At 42.6% G+C, this 21,582-nt stretch overlaps 1 protein-coding gene across 1 annotated transcript in view; it reads left to right on the forward strand.

Moving 5' to 3' along the window:
- Window positions 1–12,172, forward strand: part of Spata16 (spermatogenesis associated 16) — a 286,800-nt gene extending 274,628 nt beyond the window's left edge. The window contains exon 11 of the mRNA XM_028763601.1: window positions 11,880–12,172. Within this exon, the coding sequence (XP_028619434.1) occupies window positions 11,880–12,002 (123 nt within the window). The 3' untranslated portion in view covers window positions 12,003–12,172. The remainder of the gene's footprint in view (window positions 1–11,879) is intronic.
- Window positions 12,173–21,582: the final 9,410 nt, after the last annotated feature.

Raw genomic sequence — 21,582 nt, forward strand, 5'->3', positions numbered from 1 at the left:
TATCTGTGTGTGTCTGTGTGTGTCTGTGTGTGTTTCTGTGTCTATGTCTGTGTCTGTGTCTATGTCTGTCTGTGTATGTGTTTCTATATCTGTGTATCTCTGTGTGTGTCTGTGTGTGTTTCTGTGTCTGTGTGTGTTTCTGTGTCTGTGTGTGTTTCTGTGTCTGTGTGTGTGTCTGTGTCTGTGTGTGTGTCTGTGTCTGAATGTGTCTGTGTATGTGTTTCTATATCTGTTTATCTCTATATGTGTCCATGTGTGTGTGTCTGTGTGTATGTCTATGTGTGTCTGTGTGTGTCTGTGTCTATGTGTGTCTGTGTATGTGTTTCTATGTCTGTGTATCTCTGTGTGTGTCTGTGTGTGTGTCTGACTGTGTCTGTGTGTATGTCTATGTGTGTCTGTGTGTGTGTCTGTGTGTGTCTGTGTATGTGTTTCTATGTCTGTGTATCTCTGTCTATCTCTGTGTGTGTCTGTGTATGTGTTTCTGTGTCTGTGTATCTCTGTGTGTGTCTGTGTGTATGTCTATGTGTATCTGTGTGTATCTGTATGTGTATGTGTGTCCGTGTATGTGTTTCTATGTCTGTGTGTGTCTGAATGTGTCTGTGTGTATGTCTATGTGTGCCTGTGTGTCTGTGTGTCTGTGTGTGTGTGTGTATGGTCTTCATATGAAAGAATGGACAAGCAAAATCCTTTGACCTTTGTTCTTAAGAGTAGTGACTCATGAGGGCTATACTTCTATGATCCAATCATTTCCCCAAAGCCCCACCTTCTTGTGTATGCTTTATATGCTTGTATGTGTAGAACCACACAGAGGCCAGAGAGAATGTGGGATCCTTTAGAGCTGGAGTTACAAGGGGTTATGAGACACCTGGTGTGAGTGCTAGAAATAAAACTCTGGTCCTCTGCAACAGCAGCAAGAACTTGTACCCACTGAGCCATCCCTGCAGCCAGACACCACCACCACCACCTTCTTTACTATGACCCCAAGAGAGTTTTCAGTGGAGACTAGTCAAGAGATGCCTATGTTCAAGCCACAACATTTGTGTCCCTGGACAAAGTGATAGTAACATTTAATAACAGGGTTTTTAGCTCTATATTAGATAAAAAGTATTGTCACTGTGGGCATTTTTAATCAATAGTTTGTATTTGGGCATGAAGGTTTGTAACTTTGCTAAAATTTCTGGACTAGATGCCTGAATTTTACATGTTGTAGAATACAACAACATCCACTGAGTAAGAAAAGAGACCCGCAGGGGCTCACTAAATACTAGCCAAAAGGTAAAGCCACTGCAGAATCAATGGTGTTTCAGAAACTGGGCTTATTTTAGAAATTAATTTCAAGCATGTTTGAAAATAATTGTAATTCTAATAAGAATTAAAATTCAAGCCATTAAGGGTGATAAATATTTAAAAGCATTTGGTCTAGAAATTAAGCTGGAACAGAGCGAAGAAACTCATGTAATCAAAGCCACTGTGCTGCAGTGAAGATCTGTTTTGCTGCGAGGATTTTCAGCCCAAACTGCTAATCACCAAAAACATGTTCTCATTCTAAAACCAATTCTACAGTCACATGTGCCTGATATTTATTCCTGAAGAGTTTGACTCTGGGCGCTTACTCTTTTCCTTCTAAAGGCAAAGTCTTTTATAGTCTTTCTTTAAATTCCATCAGCCTCCAGTTGCTGAATCATAAGCACTTGTAAGCAAACCCATTTGCACATGCCCACCCCTTTGACCCAAACTGCATCAAACCTAACAGAAAATCCCATATTTAAATCCAGCATCTTTTTTGTTTGGATAATTTTTTAACTACTCACTCATGCTTGAGATAAACTTCTTTTTTTTTCCAAACAAGAATGATTTTTATTCTTTTAGTTGTACATGACTGCATGTGTATTGTTATGTGCATGTGAGTGCAAGGTACCAGCAGAGTCCAGAAGAGGGAATCTGGTCCACCAGAGTGTGAGTTACAGGCCCTTGTGAGAAGCCTGTCCTGCTACCTGCCAAGAGAACCCCAGCAAGCACTCCCCACTGCTGAGCCATCACTGCAGCCATCGCTGCATCACAGTGCAGGTCAGACTGCCACTGTGGCAAAGCACTCTGGTTCCCAAGCTGTTGACTAAGCCCCTGTAGGGGGAACCAGCCAAGTGGAGACTCTTCAAAAATAAGAAAAGTGAATCAGGAGCCTCAAAGTAATGGGTAAGGAGAAATTTGAGCTCCCTTCCTCTTTGTGCATGAGTTAGTTAATTGGCTAAATTTCCTTGCTTGGCCTACCATAGCCAAATGCTACAAACTGAGTGGCTTAAAAGAAAGAAAGAAATGCATGGCTCTGGAGTCTAAGAATCTGAAATGAAAGCACATGCAAGGCCATTTCCTTCTGAGTGCCTTGAAGAGTCTGTCTGTCCTATTCCCCTCGAGCTTCTAGCAGTTTCCTGGCTCTCGTTACTGGGTCTTGGCTGCAACCAAATCCATACTCTCATTGTCCTTTGACTTTCTTCCTGTGTCCTAACACCAAAGCACTCTCTTGCAACAGGACATGGGTCATTTTATGTTGGAAGTACTGTGTTTTAGAGAAAAGGCACTAAGATATGTTTTATAGAGTCAGGTGTGTGTGGTGGGAGGGGTGCCTCCACAGGCCCATGCTGAGGCATCCCTTCCCCCTGAGGTACCAGCCATACAATGGGTGCAGTATAGAACAGAGTTTATTTTAGGTGTGAAAAAGGACTTGAGAAGGGGGTAGAGACAGAGAAAGGCAGAGAGATAAGAGAAGAAAAGAGGTGAGGCAAAACAGGAACCTGTGGAGGGAGGAAAGGAGAAAGGGGAGAGAGGGAGAAAAAGGTCAAGGAGAGGAGAGAGTCAGTCTTGGTGGTTGGAATGAGGGGCAGGTATCCCAATCCCAGGGAACAGGAGAGGAATCCCACCCTCTGGAACAGGTAGAAACTTAGGCTATTGATTGGCAAGTGTATTTATCCAGATAGAGTCTGCTTGGTCCTTGAGAGGTAGATCTGATGATCTAAGTGTGTTTCTTGGAGCTTATAAGTTAACAAAAGAGACAAAGTTGTTAACAGCATGGACAGACTTTAAGGTGAGCTTGAGGAAGACAAAAACCTTTCTTGGAGCAGAAGGAACAAGAAGGGCTTTTTCCTTCTGTCTAGGAAACTGAATATACATAAATTTAGCATGATGTGAAACAATTTTAAGTTTACATTTAAAAGACAATTAGAGGAAACTTGAAACCTCAATGACTTTGTGAATATGACCGTTGATCATATAGATTAGCATGAGAAACACCTTAAGTCAATGGTTAGAAGATAACCAAAGGAAACTTAACTTTGTAATTATGATCGGTGATAGTGTAGATTTGTCTGTCATGAGAAATACTTTAGGTCTATGATTAGAAGATAACCAAGGAAACTTAAAATTTGTACTTGTGATTATATAGTTGGGCCATACAGTGGAATGTCTTATTAGAGTTAGGCTAATTTATAAAAACTCTGTTGGTTAATGTTAGGATAGTGGTATAACAAGGGGAGGAAATATGAAGCATTTAGTCACTGGAAAGTGAATTTAGATAATAAAGTAACAGAAAATTACTTCTGTGAAAGATTATATCTGAACCTGTGTATCCTTTATCATGAAGCCTGTGAGCAAGGCAAACTTGTCTGTCTTCAATGAGAGTTATGCTAGTCTTAACCAGTTAACAAACTGACTAATGAGCTAATAAGGTAGTGGATTACCTTGGGGAAAGAAGCTAGAATAAATTATAATCTAGATGTCACGTATTAATTAAAATGACAGAGTTTGGTCTATAGTCCACCACCTAAACAGTTTTTCTGGATCCTGTGGTCTACATCACATCTTGGGAAGAGTCATTCTGGCCATCAGGCCCAGAAGGCAAGAAGCATTTTGCTATGGAGTAGGAACGTGGGAGAAATGACTCACCTTATCTTAGGCAATAAGACATTTAATTCTTTGGGTGTCCTCTGTTTGTCCACAGTCCAGTCAAGCCCTGGCAGCAGGCAAGGCAATGGTGAGATGTTTCTCAGTAGTTATCATACCACAATCCAGGTACCATTGTCACTATGCCCATATCTTCTCAGAGACCTTGCTGGCGGTTGAGGGTAGGAGGTGGGAGAGGGAGGTCACTGTTAGGCTTTGGGAGTCTCTGTCTGTCATAAAAAGCTTAAACACGTAACATTTTAATTAGCAGAGTTTTTACAACATTGAGAGCCAGGACCTATTAAGCATATCTGAGTTAGGCAATCTGTATTTGTTTAATTACTTGTTCTGGATTGTATCTGGCAAAGAAAGAGAGTGTATTAAACTTGATACAAGTAATGTCAGTAACAAAAACAAGGCTAAACATATATTTAAGGCAGTGATCTTTAACCTGTCTACTGTTGTAAATCTTTAAATTAACATTAAAATTATTATTTACCAAGGCAGAATAGAAATTGGAGACCCTAAGTCATGCTGTTCTAAGGTGAGGAGGTGGTGGGGTGGGAACTGCCCATAACAAAGATAGTAGGAGTCACTATCTTTGGTAGGTGGTGGCATATGCCTTTAATCCCAGCACTTGGGAGGCAGAGACAGGCGGATTTCTGAGTTCGAGGCCAGCCTGGTCTACAGAGTGAGTTCTAGGACAGCCAGGGCTATACAGAGAAACCCTGTCTCGAAAAACCCAAAAGAGAGAGAGAGAGAGAGAGAGAGAGAGAGAGAGAGAGAGAGGTAGTAGGTAGTCATGGGACTGCCTTTAACCAACATGGCTCTGAAGCTACAGCCAGCCATATGACTACTCTTAGCTAAGATGGCATTAAAGCAATAGTATAAGAAAACCTTATGTGTCCACAACAAAGATGGTAGACAGTCATTAGACTGCCACCAACAAAGATGGCAGTGCTGAAGCTATCCACCTGGAGGAAAGGCATCTGTTTGTTATATCTTAGAGTGGCAGAAGCAGCTATGTACCAGAAGATAAAACCATATATAGAAATAAACATAAAGGCACAAGTGGAGAGGAGCAGCAGGTCTGGCTGTACACAGGGATCCCGTCTCCTGTTACACCTTACTTAGAGCTGATTCGGACTAGAATGGAAAGAAACCAGAGCGCCGACAGTGGTGGTGACAGGCAGGTGGTGGTGCACCATGGAGTGTCTCAGGTGGCAGGGCTGGGGGGCTGGGGAAAGACAAAAATCGAAAATCGGAAAGAAGCTAGCCACAGTGGCAGGCAAGGGGGCAGAAAACCAGGAGCAGAGAGCAAAGTGGGGGGAGCATCAAGAGAATGAGGGGGAGGAAGAAAGCCTACATAGAAATCTTTTCATTTTTCAGGTCACTGGTGAGAGTTCTAAAAGTTTGGAGTTAGGGGTTTTTTGGGTTTTTGATTGTTTTTTTTTTTTTCTAACCTTCATTAACTGGCCATGTAGAGTGGATACTGGGGCCAAATTTAGCCTTTGAATTTGGAAGCCTTTTAGACCAGGAGGCATCCCAGTAGGGATCCTGGGTGGGGCATCAAAGACATACCCATTCTGGGTGAGAGTAGAAGTTAATAATTACCTTCACCAGTGTCCTGGGGATAAATTAATAACTAGAAAATGGCGGTAGCTAAGCCAGGCCAGTGCCCCAAGGAACAGTGGGAGAACAGTTCACTGAGGCCTAAGATTTTGCAGCAGCAAGAAAGGAACCATCTCAGAGGAGAGAGGAACATCTCACAGAAGGGAAAATGTCCTAGAACAAAGGGTCAGTGAGAAGGCCAGTCATGACTGTGAATGCCTCCATTCCCAAGGACACTACAGAATGGCTGGGAGCTCAATACCTCTCCCTTGGGACCAGGAGGACATTTACACGACCAGTGGGGGTTGGGGGGTGGGGGGAGCTTACCAATTCTCTGGTGTTTGGATAGGTAGGTCTAGCAAGTGATCCAGTGTGGCTGGAATTCTATGTGGCAATGGGAGACGAGAACCTACAAGTTTCTATATCCAAGTCTCGTGGCACCAAAGTTGTGGTTTATAAAAAGAGAGCCAGGATAGAGCTATGGTGAGGTGCGAGGGGTGCCTTGGCGGGCCCATGCTGAGACATCCCTTTCCCTTGAGGTACCAGCCATACGATGGATATAGTGTACAATAGAGTTTATTTGGGGCAAGAGAAGGGGAGTTGAAAAGTGAGTAGAGACAGAGAGAGAGAGAGAGAGAGAGAGAGAGAGAGAGAGAGAGAAGAGACAGAGAGAGACAGAGACACAGAGACACAGAGACAGAGACTCGAAGACACAGAGACATAGAGAGACAGAGAGACAGAGACAGAGAGAGGGGAGGGGAGAGAAGGAGGGAGAGGCCAGCCAGGAACACATGGAAAGAAAGGAGGAGGGGAAAGGGAAGAGAAGGAGAAAGGGCAGGAAGAGAAGAAAGTCAGAGATAGAAGGGACAGAGAGTATAAGAGAGTAAGAGAGAGAGAAGGGGCCAAACAGCCCCTTTTATAGGAAGCAAGGCCTACGTGGCTTGTTGCCAGGTAACTGTTGGCAGAGCCTTGAAGGAATGCTAACAAGAATGACCCTGGTCTGATCTCCAGACCAAACGTTGTCATATGCTTAACTGCAAATGGAACAGCTGCACTGACTTCCTCAAGCTCAGGGCTCTTCACTGAAGAGGGGTCAGAAAGACTGGAAGAGCAGGAAAATGGGAGCCGTGCTGGGAAGGTCTCTCTGTCTTCTGAACTCAGCACGACTCTGGCACTCATGAACTCAACAGCAGTAATGGTTACCTGCAGAAGGTCTACACAAGGCCAAGCCAGCAACATCAGCAACATTCCAGCAGACTGCATGAATCTGACCTGATGGCTGCCTTAGTCTGGGTTTCTATTGCTGTGAAGAGACACCATAACCAAGGCAACTCTTATAGGAGAAAACATTTCACTGGGGCTGGCTTCCACAGTTTCAGAGGTTTAGTCTATTGTCGTCATGGTGGGGAGTGCAGCAACACACAGGGAGACATGGTACTGGAGAGGAAGCTGAGAGTTCTACATCTGGACCTGCAGGCAGCAGGAAGAGAGGGAGGCTGGACCTGGCATGGGCTTTAGAAACCTCAAAACCCACGCCCCAGTAACACAGTTTGTCCAACAAGGCCACACCTCCTAATACTTCTCAAATAGCACCACCCTGATGATTAATTCAAATATATGAGCTTACAGAGGCCATTGCTATTCAAACCATCACAATGAGGTGTGTGTGTATGTCTGTGTGTATGTGTGTCTGTGTGTGTGTGTGTCTGTGTGTGTGTGTGTCTGTGTGTGTGTGTGTGGAGAGAGAGAGAGAGAGAGAGAGAGAGAGAGAGAGAGAGAGAGAGAGAGAGAGAGAGATATGAAGGTGATAAGGACGTGTCCTCTGGAAGAGCAGGAGGAGGCAGCTTAGGGTGTACAGGATCAAGTCCCATTGCACACATCTATTAAATTGTAATTGAATAAATAAAGATTAAGACTAAGTGAATTATAGGACTTAAGATTTTAACAAATGAATTTCAAGGGTAACAATTTATATTAATTTATACTGAAACTCATAAAAGTAGTATTTAGATATAAATTATTATGTCCTAAGATGGAGAGATATGTATATCAGTTAGTAGAGTACTAGCAGAAAGGCCTAGGTTAGATCCCCAGCCCTACATAAACAAGGTGTCTAGGTGTAGTGGCTATATGGTAGGTTTGACGCCTTCCTGGACAACATGAACCACATGAAAACCTACATAAAATATATGTACATGTGTATTACACACATATACACACATACACACACATACACACACACAAAAAAAGACAAAAACCAACTGCCTAATAATATTTTTTTTTTTTTTGGTTTGGTTCTTCGAGACAGGGTTTCTCTGTATAGCCCTGCCTGTCCTGGAACTCACTCTGTAGACCAGGCTAGCCTCGAACTCTCGAACTCAGAAATCTGCTGCCTCTGCCTCTCAAGTGCTGGGATTAAAGGCATGCGCCACCACCGCCCGGCCTAATAATAATTTCTTAACTCTTCAATATGACTGCTAACTCACACCCACCGAGGAGAGTAGAGCCTGCCCTCTACCTGAGAACTTTAGCTCCCCTCAGTCATCAGACATCCAAAATTCTTTGCAAATACTGTCAGCTCCTCATCCACGTCACTGCAATGTCAAGTCAGCACTGGCACACACGGACATAAAGAAATGCTACCTGCCCATTTTGCAAATGGAAAAATTGGTCTCACAGTGACCAAGCAGCCTGATGCTGTTAAGCAAATAGATGATATATCAAAAAAAAAAAAGATTAAAAAAACCCATGCCCCACACCAGCTCATTTTCTCTCTTTATCACCTGTGTATTTCTTTGTGTTTCATCTCCCTGAGGGCTTTATAGAAATTTCTATCATTTGCAATCTGTTCTTAGTTATGTGAATCTATTTTCCTTTCAACCAGCATTTTTCTTTCTTTGACTTAAAAGAGAAAAATAAGAACCCAGCTTTACTAAAACATTCTGCAGCCCTCCTATCCTTCAGTAGGAAAAGAAGCAAAAATTGACTTAACTTTCTTACATACTGTGTCATTGATAAAATGGTGTGCTCTAAGAGAACACCCCCACCTCTGAAAGTGTGTGTATATGTCCTTAGGACCAGACTACCCAGATCTCATGTGAGTTCAAGTCACGAAATGGTATGACTGGGTGTGACCTTGGAATTATCTGGGGTACCCGTCTCATAATACAGAAGGTGAGTAAGACCTGAAGCCCAGGAAGGGGACACATGACTTCCACCAGTGTCACAGAGCAAGGACATAATATGTCAAGCAAAGAACATTACAGTTCTGCTGAGTCATCACTGGGGCAGTCTGAAGCATGCCAAGTGCTCCTTGTTCTTACTGGCTTGCCTTGCCACGATAGCCTGGAAACTAGGTAACAGTGGTGGAGTGATGGGTTGTAGACATAGTGTCTGTTTATCCAACAAAGGAAAAGAAGGTCTCCTGCTGTACTGAATACCTGTATCAGATGGAATCCGGGAAAAATCACTGTTTTCTGCATCTACTCAACTCCCTTCCTAGAAAGCGATGGGCGACTAGTGGTCTGTCATATCCTAGGTTCTAGAAATAAGGACAATATAGGATTTAGTTTCACAAAACAGATATTTAAATCTTCATAAGTTATAATGTAAAAACTTGTAGCACTGGGGCCAGAGATATGAGCTAAGAGCACTTAATTCTCTTGGGGAGGACTAGGGTTTGAGTCCCATCACCCACACTGTGGCTCATAACATCTGTAATACCAGCTGTAGGGGATCTGATCCCCTCTTCTGGCCTCTGAGAGCACCAGGGACACACATGATGCACATGCATACATGCAAGCAAAACACTGATACACATGAAATAAATCTAAAACATTTCCTAAAACAATTTGTAATATGCAAAGATGAATGAATTCCTGTGGGAATCTATAGCTAATGCCCAACCTGGGCTGACTGATGGAGGAAGACTCCGCAGAGGCATTGGCGTTTAACCATAAATGCAAGGACTGTAGGGTCCCACAGAGGGAAGAGATGTGTCACAGGCCTAAAGCTGATGGAGTGGTATGAGACAGCTGCAAGGGCAGTGGAAGAGGTTCGCTTGAATCTGTGTGGGCCACATGGAATCCATTTAAAGTATTCTAACCAAGACAGATCCTACCAGATTAACGTTAAAGCCATCACAGTGGCGTAAATGTGAGATTGACAGAAACAGCTTCACAAGACAGGTCAGGACACATGAGTGTTGACTCTGTTTGCCTACACTCTACCATGCTGACTTGGTTTGCATCTTCCTTTCTTTTCTTTTGTTTGGTTTTGCTCTATTTTGTTTCTTTCTAAGCTAGGATCTCCTAGCTTGTAGCCCAAGCTAACTTTCAGGTCAAAACCCACTGGCTCAGATTCCCAGGAGCTGGGATTACTGATATATGCAAGACCAGTGCAACACTCAGACATCTTTGTCTTTTTTTTTTTTAATGAAAGGAAACCCACTTTGTTACTAAAAACAATTGTCCAAAACAAAATGAAAGCAGCACTCATTTTTAAATGAATTTTTTTCTTGTTGGAGAAGGCTTGCTTTCACTGAAGTATGATTCTCAGTTCAAACTGTACTTGAGCCGATTGGGAACATTGTAACTGTAGAGATGTTGACAATGATACATTGTCACCGCAAATGACAGGGAGGTGTCACCAACTCAGCTGGCAAAAGACCAGTAGTGTGGCCATTGTGTCCAAGTTGATTGTTTAATGACTTTCCTAGTTAATTGCTGCTGGCTGTTTTGTTATCTTTACTCACTAATTACCTGGAAACTGCATAGTGTAGAATATAGGGAATATATAAAATAGTGGTTTGACCACAGGTTATTTTGATGATTCTTCAAGGACAAGACATCACAAAGGACAATATGCTTTTGGAGACATTTACCTATTGTAACTACAGCAAGGTTCTCGGAAAGAGTTGTTTTGCATAAATAAGTTATCTGTTTTCTTAAGGAACGCAGTCGAAGTTTATATCACCTGGCGTGTCCTTAACATAACATGCAGAAGAGAAAGCTCAGCCATTTATTACTCTTGCTTTGACAATCTGAATTATCTTTTGGATATAGCCCTGAATGATAAATCAGATGGTTTAAGAGCAGGACTCAAAATTGGAAAATTGAAGTTCTAAGTGCTTTTATCTTAAGTAGACGGTACCTTGCATGGTAAGTGCGCCAGCTGTGAGCTAAGTTAATGACAATGAGCTCTGTGGTGAGTGATGGTAAACTAATACAGTGCGCAGGTCTGGGAGGCGAGGCTAAGTATGAATTGTAACTACCGACTCTCATGAGAGCCCAATTCAGCATATATGGAAATTTTTATCCTATAGTTCTTCAGACAAACATTATAAAATATATCTAGCCAGCTTCCACTGGATAACTGCAGATTTACTTTGAAAAAGACTGATAATTATTTTTCTCTGGAGAATTATTATTCTGGGTGTCTTTGTTTCACACTATTCCTTTGAGTATGTAGTATTGGTTGGTTGATTGGTTTTCTTAAGAAAATGTACTTACTTTCAAACTTCTTCTTTGATTTCAAGGAGCAATGACTCCTGCCAAGCCAATGTGGAATATCCAGTTTCCCCCATGTGGTCAGGGTCCCATTACACAAATGCTAGACTTGCCAGCTTTCCTCTGAGAGGCCAGATACATTTTCTCTCTTGGTTTTCATGAAGGAGCTAGAGAAAACCGCTGCAGTTACATTTTTACCATGCATTCTTTTGAAATCCCTGGATTCATTGACCACCAGAAACACCATGGGTACAATGAGCCTCTCTATCCCCACTGTGTTAGAAAAACCAACTCCTACCTTCCTGTTGTGTAAAGCAAGGGAGCCAGAAAGAGAAACCTCTTTCCCTTACATCCAACCTCGCTGGGCTTGAACAGGGCCCATAGTTGTGACTGAACTATAAATTCTTCATTTTCATGTTCCCAAGGCTCTGCACTGGTTATCACTGTTGTAATCAAATACCTAAAAAAAAAAAAAAAAAAAAAGCAATATATGGGCAGAGGGTTCTATTTTGTTGTATGATTTAAGAAAGGATGAAGTCCATCGTGCCAGAGAAGGCCTGGATACAGGAGCAGGAGGCAGCTGGTCACTTTGGATCTATTGTCAGGAAGCAGACAGCAGAGGGAAGCCAAACCTCAAAGCTCCCCCTGAGTAACCCTCTTCCCTTACTGAAGCTCCACATCTTAAATGTTCCACAACCTTGCAAAATAGCACCACTGGCTGGGGCCAGGGCTCAAATATAGGGTCCTCTGGAGACATCTCAAATTCAAACATGAACACCCAAGAAACCGACAACAACAACAAAAATCCTCTTTGGTTATTTCTTCTAGGTTGGACGAATAGAAGACTTTCTGTACCAACTAGAAGACAACTTCTTAAAAACTAAGAAACTCAGAACTGCTCGAAGGCAGAAGACAAAAATGAAGAGACTTCAAACTGTACAGCAAAACTAGACACTAGGTGACTAAGGTCTAGACTGAGGTGTCTAGAGAAACTTAGGTATCTAGCCTCAGGGTAATAAAGGCCATCACCAAAGGGCTTGGATGGCACCCCTTTGGCAAAGACAGTCTGTACTTCATTATTTTCAACTGGGAGCAATAAATGTTCTCAACATGTTTGACTTTACTCAAGCTCAAATTCTTCTTGTTTAAAGAGCCCATGCAATAACCACTGCTGCCTTTTTCATCTGCCTTCTTCTTCCAGACTTGACTAAGGTGTGCTAGATCTACCTAAGGATACACATATTCATGAGTGCTTCTTAGAAAATAGTCACATGTCACATGCAGATAAGTGTTTATTTAAAATGACAAAGCTGATAGTATACTATCTCAGTCCTTTAAAACTATGCCCATATATTGTTTGGCTGATACTATCAATTCTTTCATTGAGAGCTCCATTCCTTCTTCTCGAGATCTTATATTCCATTTTACTTGCTCTTTAGGCAAAACATAAATTCACGTATTTGGCATGAGGGTGAATCAGAAGCTGTTGGACTCTAAGATCCAAACCCAAGGGACAAGCTCCCACAGAAACACACACGGATGAGACAATAACATGAGGTTTAATGATACTAGTGCACTAGGACTCTCTCGCATGCAGGCAAGAGAGCCCCGAACAAAAGCTGGGAGCAGTTCCTATACAGAGTTCACGAGGGGAAACCACAAAGTCTGACCTTTCCAGGTCCGGTCTCTAGGTGACTCAGATTATGACAAGGAGTGTCCTGGAATGGGTCTGTGTGCTCTGGGCCTTCCTCACTCAAAGGTGAGTTCCCTCCCCTGTGGTCTGAAGAATGTTAATCAGCCTCTCCCTTCCTTCTCTGGATGTTAATCTAGCAATTGTCCTCAGACTAAGGAATGTGCCCCTCCCAGGATGCGTCCTGGGACAGTGGAGTTCTTTCAAATTTAAGTTTAAACCAAGATCTGAAAGTCCTACAAAGCCGTATCAAGAGATCCCAACTAAAGCCCATAAGAGGATTCAGAAACAGGGATGATAGGAGGGACTCAGACAGAAAGCAACATAAACAGTTAAGTGCAATTTATAAATACTAAGAATAATAAATTGGGTCTTACAGTACCTCCAAAACAAGAATATGACAAGACCTAAGCATTTTTTGATACAATGAAGTGGCTAAAGAACAGGTTAAGTAAGAGCCTGCTCTTAACATATGGGAGGTTCATGTAGTCATAATAGATCAAGGCATAAATATTGAAATAGACCAGTTGGGATTTCATGTTCTCTGGGCATGGTCTGTTCAACTCCTACTTTTCTCAAATAGCTCCCTTTCCTCCCCACCCCAGATGGACCACACCTCTACTGCCTGTCTCTCACACAGGAGTGACTAATTAACTACAAGCAATTAAAGACCATGAACTTTTAGGATGGGCCTTTTTGTCACTACGCTCATACCGGGACATTTCCTTTCTAAAAGCACTGGCAAACTATTTCCTTTTATGAACATGATCTGAATGGGAGAGGCTTAGCCTTCCATTTGGCTGATGTTAACACCTCTGACCACTCTTAAGTACTGGCTCTGAACACCCCCCAAGTTCTCAGCACAAAGAAGACTTATTTACTCCTGCAAGGCAGACAGCAAGGAATGAGACAAAAACAGGAGATAGAGGTTGAGGCGGAGGGTAAGGAAATAAGGGAGAGGAAGAAGGGGAATTTGTCTGGGGGGAGGGGAGGAGGAGAGACAAAGGACTGCCTCTGGATAGAGAGGAGACAGATGTGGTACATAGGAAAATGGCTATTTATAGATGTACAGGGAGAAACCTTGCATTAGGATGAGGTGTTTCAATTTAATTGAGCATGTTAATGAAGTGAGCCAACGCATAGCTGGACCTTGGTGGTGTGCCTCAGGAGGACGAAGTGACCAAATAAAGTAAAGACTTTGGTGGCTAGCTTTTGTTAGTATTCTGTCTAAACTCCACCTCCGCAGTTATCTGGCGACACCCAGGTAGGCCTGCCCACTATAAAAGGGGCTGCTTGCCTCCTCCTCTCTCTCTTACTCTCTTACTCTCTTGCCACTAGCTTCTCTCTGTCCCCTCACCTTTCCCCCCTTCTCTTCCCCCTCTCTTCACGTGGCTGTGGCGGGCCTCCACTTCTCTCCTCTCTCTCTCTCTTTTCTCTCTCTTTTTCCTCCACCATTCCTCCCATTTCTCTCCCCACCTTTGCCCTCTGTCTTGAATAAACCCCCTCCTCTTTGGAACCATTTGGCCTGGTGTTGTCTGTCCTAAGCTGCGCGCCAAAGTCTAACAGCTTTAGGAATGTAATCTAATGGTTTTAAGCAAGGCAGGGGAAAACAGGGAGAAGGGCAAGGCCTGCCAGAGCCATGCCCGCCATACTTATTAGACATTCTGTCTAAGCTCTGGCCCACAGTTACCTGGCAACAGCCAGGTATGCCTGACTCACTATAAAAGGGGCTGCTCTCCCCCTTCTCTCTCTCTTGCTTTCTCTTGCTCTTCCCTTCGCCCTCCCCACAACGTGCTCATGGCCAGCCTTGTCTCCTCTACTCTTCTACTTCTCCTCGCTCTCTTTCTCTCTCTCTCTCTCTGCCTTTCTCTGCCTCTACTACCCTCTTAACTCCCCTCTCCATGCCCTGAATAAACTATATTCTATACTTTACCAGTGTGTAGCTGGTCCCTCAGGGGGAAGGGATGCCTCAGCATGGGCCCACCAAGGCACCCTCTTCCCCCATACCTTACCACACCTCCATAGAACATATCCCCACTCTATCTTTTTATAAACACACCAGTACTGACCAGAGTCTCTTCACCCACTATTCAGGAATAACATATTAGGGTGGAGGAGACTGAGGAAATATCCCAGTGGTCAAGCAGTGGGACCAGAATTTACATCCACAGCATCCATCCCCTGTAAAGAGCTGGGTGTGTGATCAGGAGTGAGGAGGTAGAGACAGGGTGGAAAGCAATTTAGGAAGACACTGTCAATCTTTGACCTCCACATGCAAGCACAGTACACGAACACACACATGCATACACAAATTCACACTCATATGAAAATTGAAAGACAAAGTTTAACTGTAAGAAATGAGATCTTTTCTGGCACTTCCTTGAAAATAAAGACAGGGAATTTTATTTTGTTTCAGGCTGGAACACCTACTCACCACCACCCCATGCACATTTCCCCTACAGGTTAGGAAACCCCATCTGCCCTCCTTCCCCCAGCTATGCCCACTCAGAGAACCACACCCACACAGAGAACCACACCACACCCCATCCCTGCCTGCTGAGAGAAAACTCCTGGCTATCACTTCTCTTTGCAACTTACCTGTGAGCGCCCATCGGGGCTCATCTTTTTTACCTTATATGGACAAAATCCCAGCTCCTAGCTCACATCATCACCTGTGCCCACGACCCATAAAACCTCTTTAGCCTGAATGTATAAGATAAGTGAGCCCACCCAAGAGCTGCCTCCTAATAAACAAACCTGCCTTTATCTACTTTCAGTCTGATCTAATCTGTCTTGTATCTGCCGCACCAAAGGAGAGAAAAAAGACTCATTTGTGATATTCCCAAGACACTAAATGCAAATGTAGAAATGACTTCTTGCCAAACAGAAGAGAATATGCTATTTTTTCTTTTCAGACCTTTTTCAATAATGTTTGCTGCATATCCACTGTTAGTATTCTGTCTAAACTCCACCTCCACAGTTACCTGGCAACAGCCAGGTAGGCCTGCCCACTATAAAAGGGGCTGCTTGCCCCCTCCTCCCTCTCTCTTGATATCTTGCTCTTGCCTCTTGCATCTCCCTGTCCCCTCCCCCCTTCCCTTCCCCCTCTCTCCACGTGGTCATGGCCAGCCTCTACTTCTCTACCTCTACCTCTCTGCTCTCTCTCTCTCTCTATCTCTGTCTCTCTCTCTCTTTCTCCCTCTCTCTCTGCCTCTACTACCCTCCTGGCTCCCTTCTCGACGCCCTGAATAAACTCTATTCTATGCTATACCGTCGAGATGCCTCGGCACAGGCCGCTGAGACATCCCTTCCCCCATACCTCCCCACACCTCTCCTCACACCCACAGAACGTACTCTTTATCTTTTTATAAAGACAACGTCTACTCTGTGCTCCTTGACATGCCTGTCTACCTTTTGCTAAGAACAGAGTTCTGTTGATCTCTAGAGCCAAGAGTGACTTCTAAAATACCTGTTCTGGTTACTTTTAGGACAACTTTATACAAACTACAGTCATTTGAGAGGAGAGAGCCTCAATTGAAAAACTGCTCCTATAAGATTGGGCTGTAGGCAAGCCTGGTGAGCATTTTCTCAATTAGTGATTAATGGAGGATAGCCCAGTCCATTGTAGGTGCTAGGTGTACATGCTCCTGGGCTGGTGGTTCTGGGTTCTGTAATAAAGCAGACCGAGCAAGCTATGGGCAGTACGCCAGTAAACAGAACCCCTCCTTGGTCTCTGCATGAGCTCCTCTAGGATCTGACTCTTTTTGAGTTCCTGACCTGACTTTTGTCAGGGATGGACTGAAGTAGAAACATTAAGACAAATAAAGATCTCTCCTCATCATCTTATTTTGGTCATGGTGTTTTATCATAGGAATAGTAACTTTAACTAAGACAATATCTAAACAAATTATTGCCAAACTGACTACATGAAGGTGATCAAATTATAACCTGTGTTGGGAAGACTGCCCCTGGATACTCCCAAATGAATCCCAGAGAGACCCTGTGATCCCACAAAAATCGTATCTCCTAATCCACATCTACCTGAATTTCAAGCACATGACCTTTTTTTTTTTTCATAATTTCTTGATTATTCATCAAGGAATTTTGGTGCTGTGTTTGTTCTATGGTCTCTATTTTGTTATGTTTTAATGTGAATGAGTACCTGAACACGTGTGGCTGGTGCCTATGGAGGCCACAAGAGGGTGTTGGATCTCCTAAAACTGGAGCTACAAATGCTTGTGCTTTATCATGTGGGTGCTGGGAATCAAGCCCAGGTCGTCCAGTGCTCTTAACCCATAAACCATCTTTCCATCTTCTTCACTGCCCTTTTATTTTCAAGCCTTAAATCTGTGGGAAAGTGACAAGAGTAGACAATATAAGAGATGGACCCTCTACACAAGTCCGCCCCAACTTTTAACACTTTCTCCACATTCCCTCTCTGCTCTCTTTCAACTCCCCATTATGATACATTCCAGGGATAATGAAATCATTGCCCCTGTTGTGGTCTAGCCTTGCTTTCTCTGTCAGATAAGCCCAGAGGCTGAGGTGACTTACTGAAGCACTGCTGCAAGAGGGGCTCTTGGCATCCCAGACCACCACACCCATCTCTTCCCTGTCTCTGCTGCTGGCCTTTCTTCAACATTGCTGAGGATGCCGAGGATGCCGAGGATGGCAACAGCCAGCAATGGGCTTGGGCTCTTTGAAGATGGAAATGCAAGCAGCAAAACTCTCTGCTGCTGGTTTGGTTTGGTTTGGTAACAAAGAATCTTTGCAACTTACACACATGATACAATTTTGGAACTGTTAATTCACACTTTTGTACATCTTCAAGAGTGACAGGTAGTTTGCCTTTGAGAACAGGTGATACAATTTTTTAAAAAGCTGCTTTCATTTGCTGTGACAAAACACTCTAACCAAAAGCAATCTGAAGATGGAAGAGCTTTTTTGGCTTACATGGACAGGTCACAACCCATCACTGAGAAAGCTGAGGCAGAGCAAGAAGCACATACCGGAGAGTAACTCTACATACAAGCTTGCTTGATCAACCTTTCTTATACATCAAGACCTACGGATGGCATACCTCAACCCTCCTACATCAATCATCAATTGAGAGAATCCAATGGAGGAAATTCTTCTGTTGAGGTTCCTTCTTCTCAAAGTGGCTCTAGACTGTCATCAAGTTGACAGCTGAAAACTATGACAAAAGGTGACTCAAAATGTCAAGCAGCAGAACAGATGTCAACTGAGTAGTATCACTATGTCAGGATCATGTAATCTGCAAGGTAGGGGCCCACAGAAACACGGGGAGTAGTCCCCGGGTTGCTGCTGTGAAGGCTGTTTGTACCTTCATAGGTATAGGATGCTGTTGTTTATTTTAAATACACTGTAGTGGTAGGCACTCTCGCATGCTTCTGACAGAACTAAAATATAGGAACTTATACTAAAGAAATTTCCAAGTACATGTTGAAATATAAAAGCTCAAATGTGCCCGGCAGTGGTGGCACATGCCTTTAATCCCAGCACTTGGAGGCAGAGGCAGGTGGATTTCTGAGTTCGAGGCCAGCCTGGTCTACAGAGTGAGTTCCAGGACAGCCAGGGCTATACAGAGAAACCCTGTCTCAAAAAAACAAAAAAAACAAAAAAACAAACAAAAAAAAAAGCTCAAATGTTTTGGAGGTTTTGTGAAAGGTAATGTAAACATAGCCAAAATCTCCCAGCATAAGCAAATAGACTAAACGATCTATGGCAATCTATTCAATACTTAACCTAGTAATGTAGCAAAATTTACAATGTTAAAGAATAGGACTCAAATCATATATAGCATAATTAAAGCTGGATTGTAAAATATGCATATAAAAGACTGAAGAGAAGTACAATAAGGTATGAAGAAAATCTCTTATGAGGTAATTATGGCCAATTTTATTTTCATTTCCTTAATGTCATATGGTCTGTTCACTGATAACAAACAATCATCTTTTAAAAGATAATACTTAGTATCATTTTGCAGAGAAACAATTACATTAGTTCAGCTTTTCTTTCCCTCTTTGAGAGGAAAACTGTATATTAGCTCTTGCACCAGAAAAAAAAAATGGCCATCTTACAGACAGGTAACCAAAGGAAGTCTTTCCTGGGTTTTGTGAGACACACTTTTATGACTATGTTCACCAAGAATCTCAGGCACAGACAGTCCAGAGTGTCACTGAAGGAAGCATTAAGCAGTGTACCAGTTTTAGTTATATCAACACTTGTAAATGACAGTTCAGTGCTTGGGTCCTCTCTTGCTTGTTCCTTGACTCTCTACCTTGTATTTCATATATCTTTCTCATCTGATTATTTGCTTTAGATCTTTCCCATGCTCACAGGATATCATCTCATGAAATATGAGATGACCACAAACCAGGACCCTTAAATCAAAACACATTGAAAGTTGAAAGACCCTGGCAGAGCAAAGCCTTGATTTACTGTGGCTTGATTCATGGAGACAGTACGACGGAGTCTAAGTTCAATGAAATATTTCACATATTGCCTGATCCACTCAGCAGTTCCTAGGGCTTGCAGACATGGATACAAAGAACAATTGTGCACCCTTGACAGGCAGCAGACTGTCAAGACGGAACAAAGTGACACCTGGAGGCAGACACATAATTTTGATAAGCCATCAAAGGAAAAGAAAACCATAAAACGGATCCAAAGAGCTTCCCAAAAGTTATAAATACAAACACATTCAAACAATGTGCATTAATGAAATTGTGCCTTTTATTTTCAATATATGTTTGGGACAGTTGTGATGCATATATTTTTCACGGAACCAGAGACCTTGATTCTTGATGCTAATATACTGAAAGCTTTTTTAGATCCTTTTTTTGTATGTCTGGGAGGGGGCCTACATGTATGTCTGTGCACCTCATGTATGCTTGGTGTACCTAGAGGTCCAGAGAGGGTACCATATCCATTGAAACTGAACTTGTTGTAAGATACCATATCAGTGCTGGAAATCCAACCCAGGACCTCTGAAGGGCAACAAGCGCCCTTAACCACTGAGTCATCTCTCTAGCCCTCTCTCCATCTTTTTCTCGAAGACTTTTCCATGGGCGTTGAGATATCAATAGCTGTTTCTGATCCTGTACTACCGAAGCAGGGGCCAGGGACATAGTCCTATCAAGTATAACGCCTAAGAGTAAAGCTGCTCACATGCCAGGGAAACCACTCAGTTCAAGCTAGCTGCTGCCGATGGCGACGATAACACAGTAAGAAAAATGGGCTTAAATAGGAAGACTTGGTTCTGACCCCAGATCGCTCCATGATCATTTTACTGAGGAACAAATGCAATAATAAAGTGTGTTGCTATAAACACTGAAGATATTAAATTATACCTTATGTTTCCTGATAACTTTTTTTTTTTTTTTTTGGTTTTTCAAGACAGGATTTCTCTGTGTAGCCCTGGCTGTCCCGGAACTCACTCTGTAGACCAGGCTGGCCTCAAACTCAGAAATCCGCCTGCCTCTGCCTCCCAAGTGCTGGGATTAAAGGCGTGCGCCACCACTGCCCAGCCTTCACAGAGATTTCTTAAAGCCATCAGAAAATAAAATATTTACATTATGATTCATAACAGTGACAAAATTACAGTTGCAGAATAGCAACAAAATGTTGGAGTCACCATAACATTGGGAACTGTATTAAAGGGTCCAAGTATCAGCAAGGTTGATTACCACTCCTCTAGAGAACTCTGACAAACACGTTTTGTTTTTGTATTTTGGTTTTGTTTTGGGGGCATTTGTTTTGTTTCAGAAAGTGCCTCATATAGCCCAAGCTGACCTTGAACTTGCTATATAGCAAAGGCTGACCTTGAACTCCTGATTCTCCTGTCTCTGTCATGTCAGGATTATGGGCAACGCCACTGTGCTCATCTAAACTTTAAATTTTTATTTCTCTTTTAAAATCTAAATTTCTGAATGATTCTGGCTTTAGCAAACTGTAAATAGTTTTGGAAAACCTTGGGTCTGGAAATTATTTCTTTAATACGGGGTCTCAGTACGTCGGTGAGAAGCAACCGCTGACCAGGAATGCAGGATTGAAATCAGTCTGGCCTAACGCTGTCAAGTGAATCTTCTCTTTCTGCCTCCATCGAGCTATGGGATTAGAAAAGAGAGCAGCCATGTTTGGCTGAAAATCACCTTTAAATTCTAACATTAACAGATTCTAAATACAGAGCAAGTACTCAGGTGAAACCTTATGATTGCTGTGTTTGGATATCTAATATGCCTAACATTGGCTCATGATTTGAAATCATCTCCAGATGGTGGTGCTGTTTTAGGGGTTTCAGAAACTTAAGAAGAGAGGCTAGCAGGAGGATGGAGGTCATGAGGGTAGGCCTTTGGTGATACCATCCCTAGCTGCTTCGTGTCTCTCTCTGTACCCCTGATCAGCCAAGGAGTAAACAGCTTTCCTCAGCCACCAACTTCCAATTCCAGAGGTTCAAGCAGTCATGAATCCTCTAAAACTGTCGTCTAAAATAAAACCTTCCTCCCTTAAGCTGCTTCTAGAAGGGATTTGGTCACAGCCATGAGAAAAGGACCAAATACAAGCTTCAAGTTGAGCTTGGCTGTAAATGTAACATTTAATCCCAACTTAGGTATGTAGAATAAAACGAGTCTGGAAAATATCTGTAATAACTTTATATAGATTGCATGTTGAAATTATAACATTTTAGATTTAATGATACAAAAAACACTATTAAATTACTATTGAATTAATTCAATTATCTTATGGATTATATTATTTTATATATATATATATATATATATATATATATATGCAGGATTGTCCTGAACAAGTCACCTT

This window comes from Grammomys surdaster, unplaced genomic scaffold (genome assembly GCF_004785775.1).
Source record: "Grammomys surdaster isolate TR1022 unplaced genomic scaffold, NIH_TR_1.0 62, whole genome shotgun sequence".
In the NCBI taxonomy this organism is placed as follows: Eukaryota; Metazoa; Chordata; class Mammalia; order Rodentia; family Muridae; genus Grammomys; species Grammomys surdaster.